Source organism: Mus caroli, unplaced genomic scaffold, assembly GCF_978045245.1.
Source record: "Mus caroli unplaced genomic scaffold, Mus_caroli_1 scaffold_4, whole genome shotgun sequence".
Classification (NCBI taxonomy): domain Eukaryota; kingdom Metazoa; phylum Chordata; class Mammalia; order Rodentia; family Muridae; genus Mus; species Mus caroli.
In genome coordinates, this window is record NW_028227259.1 from 67,412,512 (window position 1) to 67,436,021 (window position 23,510).

At 43.2% G+C, this 23,510-nt stretch overlaps 1 protein-coding gene across 3 annotated transcripts; it reads right to left on the minus strand.

The window, feature by feature from the left end:
• Positions 1-1,204: 1,204 nt before the first annotated feature.
• Positions 1,205-18,002, minus strand: Tlr6 (toll like receptor 6). 3 transcript variants are annotated; one of them, XM_029476998.2, is made up of 3 exons: positions 17,967-18,002; positions 15,613-15,749; positions 1,205-3,692 (listed from the first exon to the last, which is right to left on the minus strand). In XM_029476998.2, exon 3 carries the CDS (start codon positions 3,659-3,661, stop codon positions 1,247-1,249), a length of 2,415 nt encoding a protein of 804 aa, XP_029332858.1. In that variant the 5' UTR covers positions 3,662-3,692; positions 15,613-15,749; positions 17,967-18,002; the 3' UTR covers positions 1,205-1,246. The 3 variants fall into 3 exon arrangements, with proteins under 3 accessions (XP_029332858.1, XP_021019100.1, XP_029332860.1); XM_021163441.3 differs by lacking the exons at positions 15,613-15,749; positions 17,967-18,002 and adding an exon at positions 14,685-14,749; XM_029477000.2 differs by lacking the exons at positions 15,613-15,749; positions 17,967-18,002 and adding an exon at positions 14,596-14,671.
• Between the last annotated feature and the right edge of the window lie 5,508 nt (positions 18,003-23,510).

Here is a 23,510-nt window from a genome sequence, read left to right on the forward strand (position 1 = left end):
TCTCAAATGAAAGTTCTTAGCCATTTCAAAATTTTTATTATCAAAATAAAATGTTTACTAAGAAAAATCAGATCACACAAGTAAGTGAAAAGAAAAAACTCAAGTCAACAAAAATCACACCACATTGTTGTAACATCAGTGGGAATTTTTTTTTTCTCACTAAACCTATGAACATGTTTCAGCTCTTGATGCCAACTGAACAAAGTTTCTGTTGTTCAGAAACTTTTACTAATACACACACACACACACACACACACACACACACACACACACACACCCCTGAGGACAAAGCTCAGCCTAAGGCCAACAAGGACTTACAGGAGTCTCCGACACATACAGTTGAGGTAGCCTTCTTTCTTGCTAACATGAAACCATGTAGACTCCTGCTCACACTGAATTCATCCAGGAAAGGAGGAGGGAGAGGGCACTGTCTCTGAATGATGGAGGATTTACCCAAAAAGGACTGTGTTAGCATGAAAGCAGACAGCTATGCCAGCTGGGATTGAGCTGCCTCTGTCTAAGAAGCAAACTCCACACCCATCCTCCAGCCTCATCCCATAGCTCAGTGGAATCAAGGCTTTCACCAAGTCTCTGTCAAAGATATGAAGGAACGAGAAGCCAGAACTCTCAACTTTGTGCCGCCATAACAGGAGACCTGATGCAGACAAAGAAGAATGTGATCATGGTTTCAGTCCAAGTCCCGAATTCCTGGCTTTGGGACCCGAGGCCATGCAGTGTATCATGGCATTGAGGGCATGCGATGCAAGGGCTGTTCACCTTGTGATGATAAGGAAACTGAGAAAGGGGTCCTGGGGTGGGGGAGGGCACACTCCTAAGCTAATAGTGGTGGTTCACCCCTGTAATCCCAGCTCTTGGGTGGCTGAGGCAGAAGGGATACTCGGAGCTCAGGGACAATCTAAACAACACATGGTGAGACCCTGATATAAGAACAAGAAAAATGAGCCTTGAAGAAAAAATTACAGCCTTCAAAGACAAGCCCGCAGTGACCAACTTCCTCCAATCAGGGCCCCATGCTAATTGTCCATTCAGCTGTGAACTCAGCAGTGGGCAAGTCCATTAATGAAGTTAGCACCTTCATAAACTACTTCTAAACATGTTATTTATCATAAGCACAAAGCAAACTAAGACACCACAACAGAAGTACCTCCAGGTAGGAACTTAAAACCACAGTGCTCATGAGAGCCCAGGTTGACAGTTTATTAAGTTGGAAACCCAAGCTTCAAGTTTACGCATCATCCTCATTGACTAAGGCTAACTTCATAATAAACAAAGCTCTAAGGTTGGCCCAAAACAGCCCACGTTTGCCCTTCTCAGTAGGCCATTCCAAGTAAGTCCGCTGTGCCATGAGAGCCCGCAGCTTGTGGTATCTACTGGGAATGTTGTTCTGTGGAATGGGTTCCAGCAAGATGAGGATTAAGTTATCAGAGCCTTCATGGAAGAGATTATGATGGGCAAAATAGAGTTCATAATGGCACCACTCACTCTGGATGAAGTGGGGAGACAGCACAAAGATGGACTTGTAACTCTTCTCAATGAAATTGATGATGTTCTCCACAATGCTCTTGCCAGGGACAAAGTTCCTCTCATGGAGGCAAATCCGGATGTCATCTTTCTCTAGGTTGGGTAGTAATTCGTTCTTCACCCAGGCAGAATCATGCTCACTGTATGAGACAAAAGCATGGAACTGGAGGTTTCTCTGGAGTTCCTCTAAGGGGATGTGCCTGGCCCTGTGCCTGGTCTGTGTCCACTGACACAGCATCCTCACATACCAGGGCAGGTCAAAGTAGAGACAGAGGAAAGCCCCAGTGACAGCCAGCACCAGCATAGTGGCCCCGATGGTGACAGTCAGCAGAACAGTATCACAGGACAATGGAGACATGTGGAAGTCCTGCAGTGCGGTTCCCTTAGAGCTTTCTGGGTAGTCACAGCTGTAAGAGTCAGGCCAGCCCTCCACCACTTCTCTTGCTATCTGGCCTATGTTCTTGACAAAGTCCCTCAGCTCACATGTGCATCGGAATGGGTTGTTTCCTGCTGTTAGGGATCCAACATTCTGACAGCTCTGGAAGAAATCCTCAGAGGGATGGGAAACTGAGTTATGGTCGATGACCAGCACAGAAAGGCTGCTGAAGGCCCCGCATCCAGGAAGGTCAGTTAAGGAGTTGGATGCTACATTGAGTTCCTGCAAAGCCTGCAGGTGGGTGACATCTTTAGGGATGCTCATTATCCTGTTGTTGTGAAGGTCAAGGACCTTGACCTTGGGAGGTAAGCATCTGAAGACAGAGCCTGAAAGCATATTCGAAGACAAATTCAACACCAATATGCTCTCAGCCCAGGCGCATGTCCTGTCATACGCAAGAGAGTTCAAAGAATTCAAACTAACATCCAGAGTTTCCAGAGAGGACATATTCTTAGTCATGAGAGCTACCTTAAAAAAGTTCTTCAAACCATTCCTTTGTAAGATAAGTGTCTCCAATCTCTTTAAGGTGGAACAGTCTTGAAAAACACTGTCAGTGAAAACATTCTGGGTAAAGTTCAGAAATGTAAATGAGCTTGGGGATGGCGGGCACACCATGTGGATGAAAGGGGTGTCTGAGATAGAGAGCATCTTGATGTTCATCTCAGCAAACACTGAGTATAGCGCCTCCTTTGAAAAGAGGAACACTTGGTTTTTGACGTGCTCTATTGTCAGTGACTTCAGTGCTGTCTCCAAGTAAGTAAATTCTTCCCTGTCGATCCTCTCAGTTATCATTAAGTTGTAAATATTGAGGTGCTCCACCGGTCGGGGCCAAAAGAATTGGAAAAGTTGAACCAAGCACTTCCAGGTTGTTTCTATGTGCTGGAGGGTCACATTCAATAAGGTTGGACCTCTGGTGAGTTCTGATAAAAATGTCATTAACCTTTGACAGTTTTCATCGTTCAATTTAATATTACTCAGTTGTAAATGTCCTACAGCGTTTACAGACATGTTCACTTGCACAGAGAACAAGCTATTTGGATGAAAGACCAAATGGAGAGCGGTGGTGTTGGGAATCCGAAGACTTTCTGTTTCCCCGCCTTTTATGTGATAACTCACTAAGTCCAGAAGAATGCAGCTTAGATGCAAGTGAGCAACTGGGAGCAGATCCAGTTGTCGGAACTTTGCAGCGCTTAATCCCAGGAAAGTCAGCTTCGTCAGGTTCCCAAATTCCTTACACACAGGCAGCACATCAAAGTCATTGAAAGAGAGGTCTAGATGCTTCAGGCTCACCATAGGGCAGCAAGAGATGTTTCGCAACCAATTGTGTGAGACATCCAGGTATTCTAAGTCCTGATTGAACAAGAATACATGGAAATCGAGGCTCCGTATCCTGTTGTGGGAGAGTCTCAGAACTCTCAGCTCTGACAGAAAGCTGATATCAGGCATCCGAAGCTCAGATATAGAGTTTTGAGACAGACTCAAGGCTTTTATTCTTGGTGGCAGGTCTTTGGGGACATGAGTAAGGTTCCTGTTTGAATAGTCTACCATAGACTCAAGATCATTAGAGAACGGGGCCATGCTTCCGACTATTAAGGCCAGGGTGCAAACAAAGTGGAAACTCCCCACGATGGGTTTTCTGTCTTGGCTCATGTTGCAGAGGCTATCCAAGAGGGACTTTACCATTCTTCACAGCATTTTTACTTGGGTCCAAGCTCTAGAAATAAGACAGACTTTAGGGTGAATAAAGATTAAGTGGTGAATTTTAAGCTTCCCATTTCCAAGATTCTGAGAGCTTTCTTCTCCCACCCTGCACTCATCACCACCCCCATTTTTTATGTGATATTGTCTCGGTCTGAAGCCACAGGGAACAATATGAACTTTTAATCCAAGTACCGTGATTATCTGTTTTGATTAGTCTTGGGGATTCCTAAAGGATTCTCTAGGGGCCTCAAGTTTCTTTCCCATGCAGAGCTTTCTCGGGGCTGGAGCAGCCTTCAGGGTGATGTTTGTCAAAATCCAAAATTTAAAGACAAATATATGATCTGCAGCCACCTGAACCAGAGGTAGCAAAGGATGAACAACAGACACAGGGAAGTAAGAGAACAGGAGAGAGGATATGCACAAAGGGGAAGCAGCAAGAAGAGAAATGGAGAGGGGATGGAGGAAGGGCAGAGGGGGCAAAGAGGCCCAGGGGTATCAAGACACATACACACTCGAGAATCTATACCATGGGGGCTCTGAACAGATCTGAGAAAATATCTGAGTCACATCAGGGGACAGAAGCCAGCAAAAGACTGTGGAAGTCAATCAAGTCTCCACAACTTAATTCTTCCCTCCCTCCCCCCCCCCCCCCGCCAACCCATTCCCTAATGCTATCACATTGACAGTTTGGTGTCTGGTATACACATTTCAGGGAAACAGAAGCATTCAGATCCTGGCAGGTTCCATCACTGGAGGAAGGTCTCCACTTTCATCTGTTCTCTTGTTGTTATAACATAATACCAGGGATTGGGAAACTGGTAAAGAATAATTCTTACAGTTCTGGAAGCTAAGAGGCCAAGAGTTGATGCATCTGGTGAGAAACCCCTTGTTGGTGGTGACTCTTTGCAAAGCCCTAATGTCATACAGAGCATGACATGATGAAAGAGATAAGGCGGGGGAGGGGGGAGAGTCTTGTAACAAGCTACTCCCTTTATGTCTCTTTAATTTATTAGTCCATAAAAAGGTTGATCCATTTATGATGGTGCTGCCCAAGGTCCTGCCTCCAAAAGTAATTTACATATGACTTTGGTGGTTAAGTTTCTAGCATGTGAATCCTGTAGATCAATATTCAAGCCATAGGAAAAGCCACAAATGCAGGCCGCTTCTAGAAATGGTTGAATTGCTTGATCCTCAACAGCACGTCGAAAGAATTCAGCCTTATTGATGTCTTGATTAAAGACCTACAAGATGCATCGTGGAACTGTAGAACAATAAATGTCCCTCATGTTGAGGCGCAGAGTTATCAATGGTTTGTTACCGCAGCAGCAGAGCGGACTGTGTTGAGCCATCTTTTCATTAATCAGGGTAGCAAGCACTTTCACTGAGATCCCCAGAATTGGATTGTACAACCAGACTCACAATCCTGCAAAGAGCCAACTTCACAGAAACAAGGACTCAAACTCACCCGGGAAACAGATAAAAGAATAGGACGGACGACATACTGTCTGTCCTCAGAACAAGGTGAGAGTCTGAGACAGAAAGGAATGGACTCTTGAACACTCCAGTGATTGAAATGGTGAACTCTTTGGACGAGCTGAATCGTAAAAATAGCCCCATTGAGTGGGATAGAAGGCCAAGAAGGGAATTTTCCCTAAGACCCACCATAGGGGGCCAAAGAGAAACCACAAAAGAAGTGCTAGAAGGTGTAGAGACCAGATCCATGGTTACACCCTGGGAGAATGGGTCCAATCCTCAGAGAAAGAAATTGAATGCCCTGGCAAGGAGCTTCCAGAATGAACTCCTAGTGGCTTAGTGATAGAAGACTTGTCTAGCATGCTTGAGGTTCTATGTTCAAGCCCTAGTACTGCCAAAAAAGAAAGATAAGAAGAAGCAAGGCAGGGGCTGGAGAGACAGTTCAGTGATCATGAACACACACGCTGTTCTTACATGCCACTCCCAACACCAGTAGGACTGACAAAATGCTCAGACATATAACAATAAACAAATAGATTTCTTAAAAGAAAACGAACAAATAATTAGCAAAAGTGTAGTAATGTTTACTGCTGAGCCACAGCAAATATTGATGACAAATATTTTTAGAAGAAATTGGGACAACTTTGCCAAGGATTATGAAGGAATTATTAGATGTTGGGAGAAAAAAAAAAGAATGAAACTGAAGCATGTTGGGAGTTCTTGCTTGATCGAGTGGAAGCTCTAGGTATCAATAAATTCAAGATGTGAGGAAATTATAAAGTTAAGTGTGGGAACAAAGCAAATGAGTCTGAAAAATTAGCGTAGTTCCACTGGGTAATGTGGTAATTTATGTAAATTCCTTTAAAATGTGCTGCTCTTTACTTCAGCAATTCCACGGCTGAGCATTCACTGGAGGGATCAGTAGAGGTCCACAGGACGATGAGGTTGTGGGGATGCTCACACCGTGATGAAAACCGGAACGATCAGAATGGCTAGGGTAGAAAATGACGGTTCATTCACAACGCGGCATGACATACAACCTCAGTCACTGCATTAAAAAAAAAAAATCCTGCAATATAACATTAAGTGAACGGAAGGAAGGTTACCGCACTGCACACACACCAAGACTCTAATTTGTAAGAATACAGATTACAGCATCACAAAACCTGTGGGGGGAGAATGTGAAAAAATTATGCCAAATGCAAATAGCAGTGGTGCCAGGATCGGGGCTTAATTTAATTTTCTTTCTTACAGTTTCAAGTATTTCTAAAATTTCAAAACTTTTAACATCTTCTGGGGTCTCTGGCTATTATCTCTTACAATCTTGTAAAAAGCTGTCTTTATTTGATGTGCCAGGGTGAAGTGATATGGGGGTGGTCCCCCATCTCAGACGAGGAGAGGGGGAAGTTGGAAGAGGAGCTGCCTTAGGGGGAACTGATATAGGAGAGGGAGCTGATATTGGCATGTAATGTAAATGAATGAGTGAATGAATAAATAAATAAATAAATAAATAAATAAATAAATAAATAAAATAATGGGAAAAAGTTGTCTTTAACAGACTTGCAGCTTGGAGTGTGGAGGCGGGCATAATGTCCCACTCCGAGCTGAGGCAGTTGAGGGTTGCCGGGAGAGGAGGAGCCTTTGGTAAGTCTAACTCAGTCCAATATAAGGCAACATAGCCAAGAATACATGGATAGCACAAGTTGGATTTGATGGGATTGGACGGGGGTGGGGTGGGGGGACACTCGGGTGGGTGGGTGGTTAAGAGTTAGGAAGGGGCGAAGGAAAACAGTGTTCAAAATTCTCAAAGAACTAATCAATTTAAGCTCTCTTAAAATATACCCCGCCAAAAAAGTTTTATATGCGAGACTGCTCTGGTTGGGGAGAGAGAAATCCGGCCTACATAGGGCCACAAGCCTCTTCCGGTCAGAAAAGCACCAGGGCAGCTGGGGCGCAGGTTCGGCTGACACTCGCCAGCTACCCAAAACACCCGCCACAGGATCTTAAGACTTCTGGTGAGTGGAACACAGCTTCTGCTCCAATCCAATTGCGCGCGGGACCTGAGACTGCATTAGTTAGGGAAGCAGAAACCGGCCTGAGTAGGGCCACAGGCCTCATCCGGCCGGATCAGCGCCGGGGTAGCTGGAGCGCAGGGTTGCCTGACACCCACCAGCTACCCACGACCCCCGCCGCAGGATTTTGGGACTGCTGGTGAGGGGAACACAATTCTGCTCCAGTCCAATCACGCGGGACCTGAGACTGCTCTGGTTGGGGAGAGAGAAATCCGGCCTACATAGGGCCACAAGCCTCTTCCGGTCAGAAAAGCACCGGGGCAGCTGGGGCGCAGGGTCGGCTGACACTCGCCAGCTACCCACAACACCCCCCACAGGATCTTAAGACTTCTGGTGAGTGGAACACAGCTTCTGCTCCAATCCAATTGCGCGCGGGACCTGAGACTGCATTAGTTAGGGAAGCAGAAACCTGCCTGAGTAGGGCCACAGGCCTCATCCAGCCGGATCAGCACCGGGGTAGCTGGAGCGCAGGGTTGCCTGACAACCGCCAGCTATCCACGACCCCCGCCGCAGGATTTTGGGACTGCTGGTGAGTGGAACACAGCTTCTGCTCCAATCTTTAAACAGTGACAACGATAACAACTAACCCCAGAGATTACCAGATGGCAAAAGGTAAACGTAATAATCTTACTAACAGAAACCAAGACCACTCACCATCATCAGAACCCAGCATCCCCACTTCGCCCAGTCCAGGGCACCCCAACACACCGGAAAAGCTAGACACGGATCTAAAAGCATATCTCATGATGATGGTAGAGGACTTCAAGAAGGACTTTAATAACACACTTAAAGAAATGCAGGAGAACACTGATAAAAAGGCAGAAGACACTAAAGAGGAAGCACAAAAATCCCTTAAAGAATTGCAGGAGAACACTGCTAAAGAGTTACAAATCCTTAAAGAAAAACAGGATAACATAATGAAACAGGTAGAAGTCCTTACAGAAAAACAGGAAAACACATCCAAACAGATGATGGAAATGAACAAAACCATACTAGACCTAAAAAGGGAAGTAGACACAATAAAGAAAACCCAAAATGAGGCAACACTGGAGATAGAAACCCTAGGAAAGAAATCTGGAACCATAGATACGAGCATCAGCAACAGAATACAAGAGATGGAAGAGAGAATCTCAGGTGCAGAAGATTCCATAGAGAACATCGGCACAACAATCAAGGAAAATGTAAAATGCAAAAAGATCCTAACTCAAAACATCCAAGAAATACAGGACACAATGAGAAGACCAAACCTACGGATAATAGGAGTGGATGAGAATGAAGATTTTCAACTCAAAGGACCAGCAAACATCTTCAACAAAATTATAGAAGAAAACTTCCCAAATCTAAAGAAAGAGATGCCCATGAACATACAAGAAGCCTACAGAACTCCAAATAGACTGGACCAGAAAAGAAATACCTCCCAACACATAATAATCAGAACAACAAATGCTCTAAATAAAGATAGAATACTAAAAGCAGTAAGAGAAAAAGGCCAAGTAACATATAAAGGCAAGCCTATCAGAATTACACCAGAGTTTTCACCAGAGACTATGAAAGCCAGAAGATCCTGGACGGATGTTATACAGACACTAAAAGAACACAAATTCCAGCCCAGGCTACTATACCCAGCCAAACTCTCAATTAACATAGATGGAGAAACCAAAGTATTCCACGACAAAACCAAATTCACACATTATCTCTCCACGAATCCAGCCCTTCAAAGGATAATAACAGAAAAAAACCAATACAAGGACAGGAACCACGCCCTAGAAACAACAAGAAGGTAATCCCTCAACAAACCTAAAAGAAGACAGCCACAAGAACAAAATGCCAACTTTAACAACAAAAATAACAGGAAACAACAATTACTTTTCCTTAATATCTCTTAATATCAATGGACTCAACTCCCCGATAAAAAGACATAGACTAACAAACTGGCTACACAAACAAGACCCAACATTTTGCTGCTTACAGGAAACTCATCTCAGAGAAAAGGATAGACACTACCTCAGAATGAAAGGCTGGAAAACAATTTTCCAAGCAAATGGCATGAAGAAACAAGCTGGAGTAGCCATTCTAATATCTGATAAGATTGACTTCCAACCCAAAGTCATTAAAAAAGACAGGGAGGGACACTTCATACTCATCAAAGGTAAAATCCTCCAAGAGGAACTATCAATCCTGAATATCTATGCTCCAAATACAAAGGCAGCCACATTCATTAAAGAAACTTTAGTAAATCTCAAAGCACACATTGCACCTCATACAATAATAGTGGGAGACTTCAACACACCACTTTCACCAATGGACAGATCATGGAAACAGAAACTAAACAGGGACACAGAGAAACTAAGAGAAATTATGAATCAAATGGATCTGGCAGATATCTACAGAACATTCTATCCTAAAACAAAAGGATATACCTTCTTCTCAGCACCTCATGGTACCTTCTCCAAAATTGACCACATAATTGGTCACAAAACAGGCCTCAACAGATACAAAAATATTGAAATTGTCCCATGCATCCTATCAGATCACCATGGACTAAGGCTGATCTTCAATAACAAAATAAATAATAGAAAGCCAACCTTCACGTGGAAACTGAACAACACTCTTCTCAATGATACCTTGGTCAAGGAAGGAATAAAGAAAGAAATTAAGGACTTTTTAGAGTTCAATGAAAATGAAGCCACAACATACCCAAACTTATGGGACGCAATGAAAGCATTTCTAAGAGGAAAACTCATAGCTCTGAGTGCCTCCAAAAGGAAACTAGAGAGAGCACACATTAGCAGCTTGACAACACACCTAAAAGCACTAGAACAAAAGGAAGCAAATTCACCCAAGAGGAGTAGACGGCAGGAAATAATCAAACTCAGGGGTGAAATCAACCAAGTGGAAACAAGAAAAACTATTCAAAGAATCAACCAATCAAGGAGCTGGTTCTTTGAGAAAATCAACAAGATAGATAAACCCTTAGCCAGACTCACTAGAGGGCACAGGGAAAGCATCCTAATTAACAAAATCAGAAATGAAAAAGGAGACATAACAACAGATCCTGAAGACATCCAAAACACCATCAGATCCTTCTACCAAAGGCTATACTCAACAAAACTGGAGAACCTGGATGAAATGGAGAAGTTCCTAGACAGATACCAGGTACCAAAGTTGAATCAAGATCAGGTTAATGATCTAAACAGCCCTATATCCCCCAAAGAAATAGAAGCAGTCATTAATAGTCTCCCAACTAAAAAAAGCCCAGGACCAGATGGGTTTAGTGCAGAGTTCTATCAGACCTTCAAAGAAGATCTAATCCCAGTTCTTCACAAACTATTCCACAAAATAGAAACAGAAGGTACTCTACCCAACTCATTCTATGAAGCCACAATTACTCTGATACCTAAACCACAAAAAGACCCAACAAAGATAGAAAACTTCAGACCAATATCCCTTATGAATATTGATGCAAAAATCCTCAATAAAGTTCTTGCTAACCGAATCCAAGAACACATCAAAACAATCATCCATCCTGACCAAGTAGGCTTCATCCCAGGGATGCAGGGATGGTTCAATATACGGAAATCCATCAACGTAATCCAGTATATAAACAAACTCAAAGACAAAAACCACATGGTCATCTCGTTAGATGCGGAAAAAGCATTTGACAAGATCCAACACCCATTCATGATAAAAGTCGTGGAAAGATCAGGAATTCAAGGCCCATACCTAAACATGATAAAAGCAATCTACAGCAAACCAGTAGCCAACATCAAAGTAAATGGTGAGAAGCTTGAAGCAATCCCTCTAAAATCAGGGACTAGACAAGGCTGTCCACTTTCTCCATACCTATTCAACATTGTACTTGAAGTCCTAGCCAGAGCAATTCGACAACAAAAGGAGATCAAAGGGATACACATTGGAAAAGATGAAGTCAAAATATCACTTTTTGCAGATGATATGATAGTATATATAAGTGACCCTAAAAATTCCACCAGAGAACTCCTAAGCCTGATAAACAGCTTCGGTGAAGTAGCTGGATATAAAATTAACTCAAACAAATCAATGGCCTTTCTCTACACAAAGAATAAACAGGCTGAGAAAGAAATTAGGGAAACAACACCCTTCTCAATAGTCACAAATAATATAAAATATCTTGGCGTGACTCTAACTAAGGAAGTGAAAGATCTGTATAATAAAAACTTCAAGTCTCTGAAGAAAGAAATTCTAGAAGATCTCAGAAGATAGAAAGATCTCCCATGCTCATGGATTGGCAGGATCAACATTGTAAAAATGGCTATCTTGCCAAAAGCAATCTACAGATTCAATGCAATCCCCATCAAAATTCCAACTCAATTCTTCAACGAATTAGAAAGTGCAATCTGCAAATTCATCTGGAATAACAAAAAACCTAGGATAGCAAAAACTCTTCTCAAGGATAAAAGAACCTCTGGTGGAATCACCATGCCGGACCTAAAGCTCTACTACAGAGCAATTGTGATAAAAACTGCATGGTACTGGTATAGTGACAGACAAATAGACCAATGGAATAGAATTGAAGACCCAGAAATGAACCCACACACCTATGGTCACTTGATCTTCGACAAGGGAGCTAAAAACATCCAGTGGAAGAAAGACAGCATTTTCAACAAATGGTGCTGGCACAACTGGTTGTTAACATGTAGAAGAATGCGAATCGATCCATTCCTATCTCCTTGTACTAAGGTCAAGTCTAAGTGGATCAAGGAACTTCACATAAAACCAGAGACACTGAAACTTATAGAGGAGAAAGTGGGGAAAAGCCTTGAAGATATGGGCACAGGGGAAAAATTCCTGAATAGAACAGTAATGGCTTGTGCTGTAAGATCGAGAATTGACAAGTGGGACCTCATGAAACTACAGCTTCTGCAAGGCTAAAGACACCATCAATAAGACAAAAAAACCACCAACAGATTGGGAAAGGATCTTCACCTATCCTAAATCAGATAAGGGACTAATATCCAATATATATAAAGAACTCAAGAAGGTGGACTCCAGAAAGTCAAATAACCCCATTAAAAAATGGGGCTCAGAACTGAACAAAGAATTCTCACCTGAGGAATACCGAATGGCAGAGAAACACCTGAAAAAATGTTCAACATCCTTAATCATCAGGGAAATGCAAATCAAAACAACCCTGAGATTCCACCTCACACCAGTCAGAATGGCTAAGATCAAAAATTCAGGTGACAGCAGATGCTGGCGAGGATGTGGAGAAAGAGGAACACTCCTTCATTGTTGGTGGGATTGCAAGCTTGTACAACCACTCTGGAAATCAGTCTGGCGGTTCCTCAGAAAATTGGACATAGTACTACCGGAGGATCCAGCAATACCTCTCCTGGGCATATATCCAGAAGATGTCCCAACCGGTAAAAAGGACACATGCTCCACTATGTTCATAGCAGCCCTATTTATAATAGCCAGAAGCTGGAAAGAACCCAGATGTCCCTCAACAGAGGAATGGATACAGAAATTATGGTACATTTACACAATGGAGTACTACTCAGCTATTAAAAAGAATGAATTTATGAAATTCCTAGCCAAATGGATGGACCTGGAGGGCATCATCTTGAATGAAATAACACAATCACAAAAGAACTCACACAATATGTATTCACTGATAAGTGGATATTAGCCCAAAACTTAGGATACCCAAGATATAAGATACAATTTTCTAAACGCATGAAACTCAAGAAGAATGAAGACCAAAGTGTGGACACTGTGCACCTTCTTAGAATTGGGAACAAAACACCCAGGGAAGGAGTTACAGAGACAAAGTTCGTAGCTGTGATGAAAGGATGGACCATTTAGAGACTGCCGTATCCAGGGATCCATCCCATAATCAGCTTCTAAACGCTGACACCATTGCATACACTAGCAAGATTTTGCTGAAAGGACCCAAATATAGCTGTCTCTTGTGAGACGATGCCGGGGCCTAGCAAACACAGGAGTGGATGTTCACAGTCAGCTATTGGATGTATCACAGGGCTCCCAATGGAGAAGCTAGAGAAAGTACCCAAGGAGCTAAAGGGATCTGCAACCCTATTGTTGGAACAACATGATGTACTAACCAGAACCCCGGAGCTCTTGTCTCTAGCTGCATATGTATCGAAAGATGGCCTAGTCGGCCATCAATGGAAAGAGAGGCCCATTGGACTTGCAAACTTTATATGCCCCAATATAGGGGAATGCCAGGGCCAAAAGAATGGGAATGGGTGGGTAGGGAAGTGGGGGGCGCTATGGGGGACTTTTGGGATAGCATTGGAAATGTAATTGAGGAAAATATGTAATAAAAATATTAAAAATCAAAAAAAAAGTTTTATATGCAAGCATGCTTGTATTATTTATGATATAAATACACACATAAAGAGGGCCCAACCTCTTCAACAAGGTAGCAGAGAATGGATATTCTCGGATGAGGTCCCCTCCTACAAATCCCCCCTGGCAGCTTGCGTGTCTATGTTCAGGGGACTGTCATTCAGCCGCCATGTCCCCACATGGATATGCGCATCCTGGAGGATGCTCAGAACCTCGAGGAGTTCCTAGCGTACACATTCTGGCACACAGCCCCAGTCTTTAATGAATTCGTAGGTAGCATGGGTGGGACAAAGGGGAAGGTTTATTTATTTATTTATTTTAAAGGAATGGGGAGACAATAAGAATTTGCTTAATACATCAAACAGAAAGTGAAAGAGAAAAGAATAGTCAACCACAAAACCAAAAGTGGTGGCGGATGGAGGGAGCGCTGTAAAAATTAAAGCTACGAGAAAGGGAGGGGTGTTGTAATCAAGTCAACACAAGCGCAAGAGAAACCTGGCTCTGTCAAACTTTGGGTTTGAAGGCCAAGTGCCAGCTTCTGGCTGGATTCAAAGTTACAAAGAGTTTGGGAATCTGATCTCAGTCACTTCCAACAAATGTTTATTCAGATTCCTCTGTGGACAAAGGGCACGGCAAAAACTAGCGCAGCGGAAACGAATTCACATAGGAGGGACAGAATTAAATCCTTCCTCCAAAACGCTCATAAATTAGTGAGAGGTACAGACCAATAAAAGATTATAGTACCACGTGTCGAGGAAACAGAACACTGTTTCTATACACACAGCCCAGTGTGCTGTCACGACCACAAAAGACTACAAACTTCGTGAAAGGAGAAACCAGCCCAAACCAGGGGGACAGGAAAAGTCACAGAAGTCAGCTCACTTCCTTGGCTACCGCTGAAATGCCAGCTGTTGTCTGTCTACCCGAAAGTCACAGAAAGTTCTTAGGGAGTCCAAACGACAGCCACGCTTTAAAACACCACCACAAAATCGTTTTGTAAAAATTTCAAAGATATGTTACCTATTTCCAGCACTGACGGTACCATTTTCTTTCTCGATTGAAACATCAACGCAGTAATTTGAAAAATCCAGAAAAGCCTTCTTACTTACCAAGACTTCCTTCTCTGAATTACTCTGAAAAAATAAGTTGCTTGACCAACCCTAGTCCTGAGCCTGGGAACCACGGTACTTAAGAGTGGTTTGGCGCCATCTCTTGGTACCCGTTGGAATTACCCCGTGTATAAAACCCTTCCAAAGCAGAGGGGCTCTGAGCTGCAGTCTATAAATCTTTGCTTCAATCTTTAGATTCATATAAACAAGCAGATTATGAACATTTTGGTGTTACTAGGACTATTTATTTAAGGTATGTTTTGTCTGCTTTTTGGTTTTTATTTTTGTTTATTTTTGTTGTTTGTTTTGTTTTTATTTCAGACTGAATTTTAAATTGCCACCAGGATAGAAGTTAGGAGATTCACTTCTGTGCTGTGACAATCCTTCATATTTCCCCTACAAAATCACCACTGTCATTCGAGCAAGGTTTCAGCATCTTGGGACTGGCAGAGATACTTTAAAAACAAAATAAGCTTAAAGCTCATGGTGTGCTTTTTGGAAAGCCGGTTTTCAAGAGAAGTTTCAGTGTTAATACACATTTAGCCAGCCTCTACAGTTTGTCAACATTCGCTACTACTGGGAGCTTCAGTTCTTAATTCGGGAAGAGCAAGTGATGCTGGTCTTCTTCCAGAGCAGCTTAGAACTTGGTTTTCTAAAGATTGTTTAGAGTTTGAGAAACACGTTTAGTCAAGGCTGAAAGGCAACGAGGATGAAGGGCAGACACTTTGAGCAGGTGTCCCTGTACCCGGGCTTCTCACTCGTTTAACTAGATGATCGTCTCCTAATTGATCTCTCTGGCTACCATCATCTCGTCTTTGCAAAACAAACAAACAAACAACCTACCAAGACTGTGAGTTGGCCAATGATAAGCTGGAAACCACTTCTGCTTTGGGGGGGGGGGGGGCGGGAAAGAAGAAGAAGATCTTACCGCTCATCGTCACTCAGCAAACATAAGAGGAAGTCTTCTCCGAACTGGGGAGGCTCAGCAAGGAGTGATGGGGCAAAGCTGGCAACTAGTGTGTGGAGGGAGCAAATGAGGGGAGACATCAGGACCCGACTGGAGACCTAGGCAGACGGGAGAGGAGGCAATGAGATGCAAGGGATTGCAGGCAACACTGGGCCTGCTTCTTAAGAAACCTCATGATTCAGAGGTATACACACACAAGCTTGAGCGAACACGCACGCACGCACGCACGCACTCAGGCACACACATACGTGTGCCTAGCACTGAAGAGTGGTCACATGACTGGCGTCTCGGTTGTATTGCACAGTTATGATGACATTTGGGCAACTCACATGGAAGGGACCACATGACAGGAAAAGGAGCAGAAAAGAGAACACATTGGGCCGAGCGCCTCCCTTAGCCAACGGTGCAGCTTTGGGCAAGTTGTGTGACCTCACTGAGATTATTTTTTCATCTACAGAACAGTCAGAGTTGTGGGTTTTTTTAGGGATGATAATGAATACCAAGCAGCTGGAATGATAACTGACAAAAAAAAAATGGTGCGGGGAGAGTGGGAGATTTGGATTCTGTGAAAGCCATGTTTTCACGTGGAAAAGTAGAAAGATCATAGAACATTGAGATCCCATGAAGTAAACCAGGATGCAGAACCATGGCCTAGCACGCATATACAGGGCTCGTCATCCTGCCGGCTTTACTCTGGGCACTTTACAAGTACTTACCAACACTCATAAAGGTGCTGGGAGATAAGTGTTCTACCCCCACCTCACACTGGTTCAGGAGTAACTAAGAAATGGACTGGTCAGGGGCAGGCTGCCCCAAGACTGTGCTCAACATCACAGTGTGCCAGGTCCCAAGTCTCACATAAGGAGACTCAGAGAGGTAGCCATTTGACTCAGAAGCCGGAACTCACGTTCAGAGTCAGAAGCCGATGGATGCCTGCAGCCAGAAGGCGGAGGGAGCACCACCCTGCCTTCACTTCCAACTGTCTGACTTCTATAGCCATAAGAAGAACATGTTGCTGTTGTTTTAAGCCATGTGGCTAAAGGAAATTTCCTATGTCGGCTACAGGAGACTAGTAGCATTATCACATACATACACTGGAACACATACAATGCTTTTCTTCAGAACTCTTATCTTCCAGCAAAACTAAGAGAGAGTCCCATTCACCATGTTATCCCCCTTTGTCCTTTAAAAAATACCATAGATGATGTTCCATATTTTATGAGATAGCATCTTACAAGTGGGTCTCATATCCTCCTGCCTCAGCTCCACGGGGTTGACATTGCAAGCATGTGCCACCCTATCCAATTTTATGTGTTATGCTACTTTAATTTTTTTAAATGTCACAGTGGGGTAAATAAGATAATATAACCTAAAGCCAGCTAGTATCCTGTCCCAGTTCAGACAGAAGCAAAACATTATCAAGTACTGATATTAAACCTAACATTTGCTGTTGAATTTGTGGGGAAGACAAACCACGGACTGAATTAAAATGGTATTTGTAGTGCATACAACCATGTAATGGTATCCAAAATATATCAGGTTTTCCACACATCAATAAAAATGTGACTGAGAAACCCAAAGAGCGGGTGCAAATTAAGCCAAGAATATAATCAGATGGATTTGGGGGTGGGGGCGCTAGAAATGGGTCTAACATGAGAAAGCACACAGCCAAGCATCCTCACTGCCTGTGGGAAGATATAGATTCATACACTACTCAGTGCACACTCCTGCGATAGACAAAGAACGGGACACTCAGGGATACCAAGTATAAGTCAGAATGTTAGGAAACAGGAGCTTACCAACACTTCCTGGGCTCCCAATTTGTTAAAACGGCTCAGAGGAGCCAGACGTTGACACCATTTTTGAAGCTCTTCTCATGACTCTAGGAGGACCTGGGCAGTGAGACCTGCATACTAGCGTGGTGTCTGGCTCCTAGCTGCATCCTTACAGGACCCTGGAGGCATCTACCCTTGACTTTCTGATTTCCCCATCTCTGTCTTTCCCTCCAGCATTTGAAACCAGTCCTTGAAATCAATCACAGACTGATCTCTACCATTCTGCCTGATGTTTCAGGTTTGGTGTTTGGTTCACTAAGTTGAGCACCAGCCCTTCACTAATTCAGGTTTTGGTAGTTGTTATAGAACACCCCTGATTGTACCCAAGATGCTGTTAACACCAGTGGCTACGCTCCAGCCATGATCTGGCTTGTAAGCATTCTGATTTCTATTTCTAGCTCAAGTCTTTCCCTCTGATGCCAACAGTCCCCAGCCTCACTGCACTGACCAGAAACATCATGGGCCACCCCTTCATTATACCTCTGCGTTCATTCTCAGCGACCTCACTCCTCTCTCCTCAATCCAAATTAAGTCACTGTTTTCCCAGGACCACATTGCCAGTGTGACTTAGCAGAGTTGCCAGTAAATATTGACGCTACCCAGGGCTGGTCTCATGTGGACTTCAGACTGTGTCCTGGCCTAAAGGAGGTGCCATTCTACCAGCTTTCCACCACCCTCCCCTGGCCCAACACCCTCCTACCCTTTCTCACGCCCACCCTTGTCCTCTGTTACTTACCTGACATCACTCTCCCTTGTTCATTTTTAGCTGATGATGCTTCATATTGCACAGATAGGCCTCTTCAGAAGAGCAGTGCTTTACAGTCTGCTAAGCTCTGCCAGTTGACCTGAACAGCTCTGTCCTTCCCTTGTGGAGCAGAAGACTCACTTTTGCCTTGTCTACACAGTAAATCTCTCTTGCAATTATCCTTTCTCCACTTGTGGTGGTTTGACTAGGAACGGCCCCAGTAGATTCATGTCTTTGAATGCTTGGCCCGTGGGAGTGGCACTATTAGGAGGTGTGGCCTTGTTGGAGTAGGTATGACTTTGTTGGAAGAAGTGTGTCACTGTGGAGGTGGGCTTTAGGTCATGAGTGTGTGTGTGTGTGTGTGTGTGTGTGTGTGTGTTCAAGCTTTGTCCAGTATAGAAGCCCTGTCTCCTCCTGACTGCCTTGAGATCAAGATGTGGAACTTAAGGCTCCTCCAGCCCCATGTCTGCCTGCACACTGCCATGCTTCATGCCATGATGACCATGGACTAAAACACTGAAACTGTAGCCAGCTCCAATTTAATGTTGTCCTTTATAGGAGTTGCCTTGGTCCTGGTGTCTCTTCACAGCAATAGAAACCCAAGCTAAGACACTGCTTTAATGCCAATGTTATTCTTCCCTAGTGTGGGATTTCTGACCCTCACATGATGTTGCAGTTTTCTTCACCTCTAAAAAGCAAAGCTCTTACTTGAAGGCACAGTCTCCTCATCCTTGGTCCTCCTCACACCGCTGACTTATTTCCCCCATTCACTGTCACTAATTATTCTCCTCCTGTTTCATTAGATACACACCAATCCCTGCTGCTCAAGAGAGATAGCTCACTAACTGACCATCATGGTGCCAAATAAAAGGCTCAGGTTTCATTTTCATCTCCTTTGAATCATCAAGCAACATTTTATGTGGTTGAAACATCTTTGGTTGGAGTTAGTTCAAGACTAACTATGTAGCCTTGGCTGTCCCGAACTCTTTCTTTAGGCCAGGCTGGCCTTGAACTCACAGAGACCCACCTGCCTCTGCCTCTTGAGTGCTGGCATTAAAGGTGTACACCACCATCACCCACCTTGGTTGAAACATCCTGAAAGGTTCTCTATCTGGGTGTTCTGGTCACCCATCTTCCAGCCCCTTTTCTTGAGTTCTCTGTGAGCTCACTGACATTCCTTCCCACCCTCTTGGGTCCTTTCTGTCTCAGGTCTTCTGTTTTGATGATGAGATAGCTAAGGTCAAGGGCACCATCCCCATCTCTGGGTCACAGGGATAAGTGAAATAGTTCCATGACTTTTCTATTAAAAAATGTGAAGGCTTCTCTTCTACTCAAAAGTATAGATGGACCCCAATCCTCTCACCCACCACGCTCTGGGCCTTACAGGTTCTACAGAACCTCTATTTCTCCTAGTGTGCTATCAAGTTAGCTCCCTCCCCCACCCCACCCCCCGCCCAGTAGAAGCAGCATTACTTGCTACATAATGCATGCTTTTGAAAAGTTGTGTTGAAAGCCTGGGGGGGCTACTCAGTGAGTGGTTAAAGTGCTTGCCAAAGGAGTGTGAGGGCTGGAGTTTAGATCCCCAGAGTCCAAGTAAACACTGGATGGGCTTGGCAACCCACCTGTAAGTCTAGCCTTGAAAGGCAGAGATGGGATTCTCAGAGCAAGCGGCTGTGGCGACTAGACAGATCAGTGAATTCCAGGTTTGGACAATAGGTCCTGTCTCTTTGACCAAGGTAGGAGAGCATTTGAGGATGATTCCCAACATCCACCTTCTGCTTGCATATCACATGTACCCACATGTATGCACACTCCCTCACATGTGCACACATACATGCAAATGTGTACACACACAAATACACACACACATACCACATACACACATGAAAAAGGAAAAATGTTGAATAAACTCTTCAACCATGCTGAATCACAATGGACAGCAATTGAGACATGTCTGATAAAGGCAGCCCAACTATTCTCTTCCTAACCTCTTGGAGGAGAATATATACAAAGACAGTTATTGCAACATTCTCTATAAGTGAGTAAAATACAAAGCACAGGAAAGATCCACTAACCAGGAAATTGCTACATTGTGGCATAGACTAGATGTCTAAAGGATACCAAAAATGAGTGTCCTAGAGCTACATGTATGAACATGATTGATTCTCAGAAAAAGCTATGTTAGGACTGGGGATGCAGCTCAGCTGGTAGAGTGACTGCCTAGCATGCAAGATTCCCTGGATTTGATTCCCAGCACCTATAACTTGGGTATAGTGGAGAATTCCTGTAATTCAGCACTTGGGAGGTAGGGTAAGGAGAATCAGGAGTTTAAGGTTATCTTTGTCTGCATAACAAGTTTGAAGCTAGCCTGGGATACCTGAGACCCTATGTCAAATAAACAAAGAAGTTAATGTTGAATTAGCAAGTTTCTATAGCTATTTGTAAATTTCTAAATCATTTACAGATTTATTTGGTCATTATTTAAATCATTTGTAGCATTTTAAATAATTGTTATACATTTATAGGTAAGGATATTGGCAATAAACACACACCAGTCCGGGTGAAGAGACTCACAACTACCTACCTCAGTGCAGTGATGCTCTTCAGAGAAAGCAAGGAAAGAAAGGAAAGGGCTTTCACGCAGATCCTTAATGTTTTTTCCTTTGAAATAAAGGTTCTAAAATAAATATGTCAAAAAAAAAAAAAAGTAAAACCTGACACCTCTTAGCATTGTCATGGTACAATCTCCCTTTTGTGCCCACAAGTGAGTACTTAACCTGTTATCTTTGACTTCTCTATATGTTTTTAAACAATTCAAGATATTTTAAATCAATGAAAAAAACTTCCTTGCAAAAACGTAAACCATCTGAAAAAGACCAGGCTGGCTTGGATGTAGCTGCCTTTGAACTCTAAGGGCATAATTACAGTTTGGCAGAAGCACAGGGAACCGTGTTGCTAGGATTGTCTGGGTGAAAATTCCTTGCTGCATAAGCATGTTTGGGTCAAAAGAGAAAAAGGAAACACTCCCTGTCTGACTGAGCTGCTGACCTCTGCAGAGGGACAGACAGCTACAGCAGAGGCAATGGCCGTCTCTAGGATGCGGACTTCTGTGGGTCATTGAAACATACCTGTTCCACCTGAGACACAATTTAGTAAGAGTCACGGTTTTAGGACTGGGGTAGAGTGTGTGTGTGTGTGTGGGGGGTGCTCTGTGCTCTATTTTTTGAAGTAGAAAGTAGGGTACAGGAGTCAAGCACTAGATGAGGGTTTAAATCCTCAATTTACAAAGACCAGCTGTTGAGATTTTGTCTTTTACTGTCTATTGTAATGCTAAATTCGGGCCCCAAGACCTGGAGTCTGCACATAGACCTAAGTGACCTTGCCTCATAAAGATGCCAACAGCCAAAAGCTGGGTAGGAGAGACGTAGGTGGGGTTTAGGTTTCCCAGGCTTGGGAGAAGAGGAGGAAGAAGAAGCCACTGTGGGTTAGGAGTCAAGAAAGCATGGCCCTGTGGGCTGGCCAATAGGAGTTAAGCAGCCCAGATGGAACACAGTGAGCGATAATTCGAGGTTATCGATAGGAAAGTAGATTCTAACAGCATGGAGGGTAGATACCTGCCCTGCTCTTGTGCTGTTTAAGACGCATTGTAAATGTAAAGGTTGTTTGTGTCTTATCTGGGAACTAAATGGTCAAAGGCAGGGTAGAAACCCCCTCGTTCGGGATTTAAAATTTCTACTTCAACCAACCTTGGTTTCTGCCCTCAGTCACATCCAGATGACTTTCCAGAGTTTCTATGAATATAAAAATAAAAACCGGGCATGATGGCACACACCCTCGATTCCAGCACTTGGGAGGCAGAGGCACACAGATCTCTGAGTTTGAGGCCAGCCTGGTCTACAAAGAGAGTCCCAGGATAGCCAGGGCTATACAGTAAAACTCTGTCTTGGGAAAAAAATGAAGTAAATAAATAATTAGCCTTAATTAGCTTCAATTTCTTTATCCCATAGGGAAAATGTAAGGAAGAAACCCAAAGTGACCTAATGGTAGACTGATCAGATACATTGTTATATAAACAAAATATGATGTCGACTGTAGTAGAATGCTTTGACTGACCCATGTTGGCCAAGAACAACGGTTACCAGTAAACAACGGTTACCAGGAAGGAAAAAAAATGCCATAATCTTGCCTTAATTTTTAAAAAATTTTTGATACACGGTGTCACTATGCAGTTCATGCTGGCCTCAAGTTTGCTGTGTGGTCCCGGCTGGTCTCAAACGTGCAATTCTTCTGCTTCATTCTTCTTGCCGTGTGTGTGTGTGTGTGTGTGTGTGTGTGTGTGTAGAAAGGAACCACAGTAGAATATCCAGGCACTTAAAAATGGTAGTGATCGAATGGCGCACCCCTGCAATCCTAGTAACAAGTTCAAGACCTGCCTGAGCTAGTAACCGGTTCAAGAACAACCTGGACAACCTGGCAAGACCCTGTCTCAAAATAAGATGAAAAAATTAAAAAAGGTTAGGAATGTAGAATATATATATATATATATATATATATATATATATATATATTCCTGTGTCTACTCCTAATCCTGACAAAATGATGATGATGGTGATAATAATGGTGATAGCGGTGATTGATGATGATGGTGGTGGTGGTGATGATGATGATGATGGTAGTGGTGATATTAAAGGGATAAAAATGAGGTCGTTGTCATTTTTTTTAAATTTTGAATTAATAATCTATTTAATTTTTAGGTACAGGAATTCTTTCTTCAGTTGAGACTGAATACATAATATTAATGTGTTCAAATTCACTGATGGATATAGAAAATTAGGAAAAAAACTGTAGGCTATACCATATCACATATTATTTGAATGTTCTAAAATTCAAAGGAATGACATATTCTCACAAAACTCTTAAAAAGAAGTTGACATACTTTTGTGAAAATCAGACTAGAAAATTAATGGCTTTTCAGTAGAAAGAGATTTTCAAACTGTCTCATTATATGATTTAAAATAAAATAAAATTTGCTGTCACATGCCAAGGTGCTCTTCAGAGGCTTTAGAAGTAGCATACCATAGTAAGCACCCGATACAACCTGTCAGCAACCAGTGAGAACCAGGGTCTAAGGGCTCAGAACACTCAGTACCAATAACAGGGTGGACCAGGCACAACTTACAGCCCCGTTGAGTGGTCTCACTATCAGAGGGAAACAAACAAACAAACGAAGCTAATGGAAGCAAATGCAAATACCTGAACTAGCTTAGAAATCCAAAACT

What these genes read in the sequence shown, in the direction of transcription:
- Tlr6 (XM_029476998.2), bottom strand. Translation starts at nt 3,661, where the DNA reads ATGGTAAAGTCCCTCTTGGATAGCCTCTGCAACATGAGCCAAGACAGA.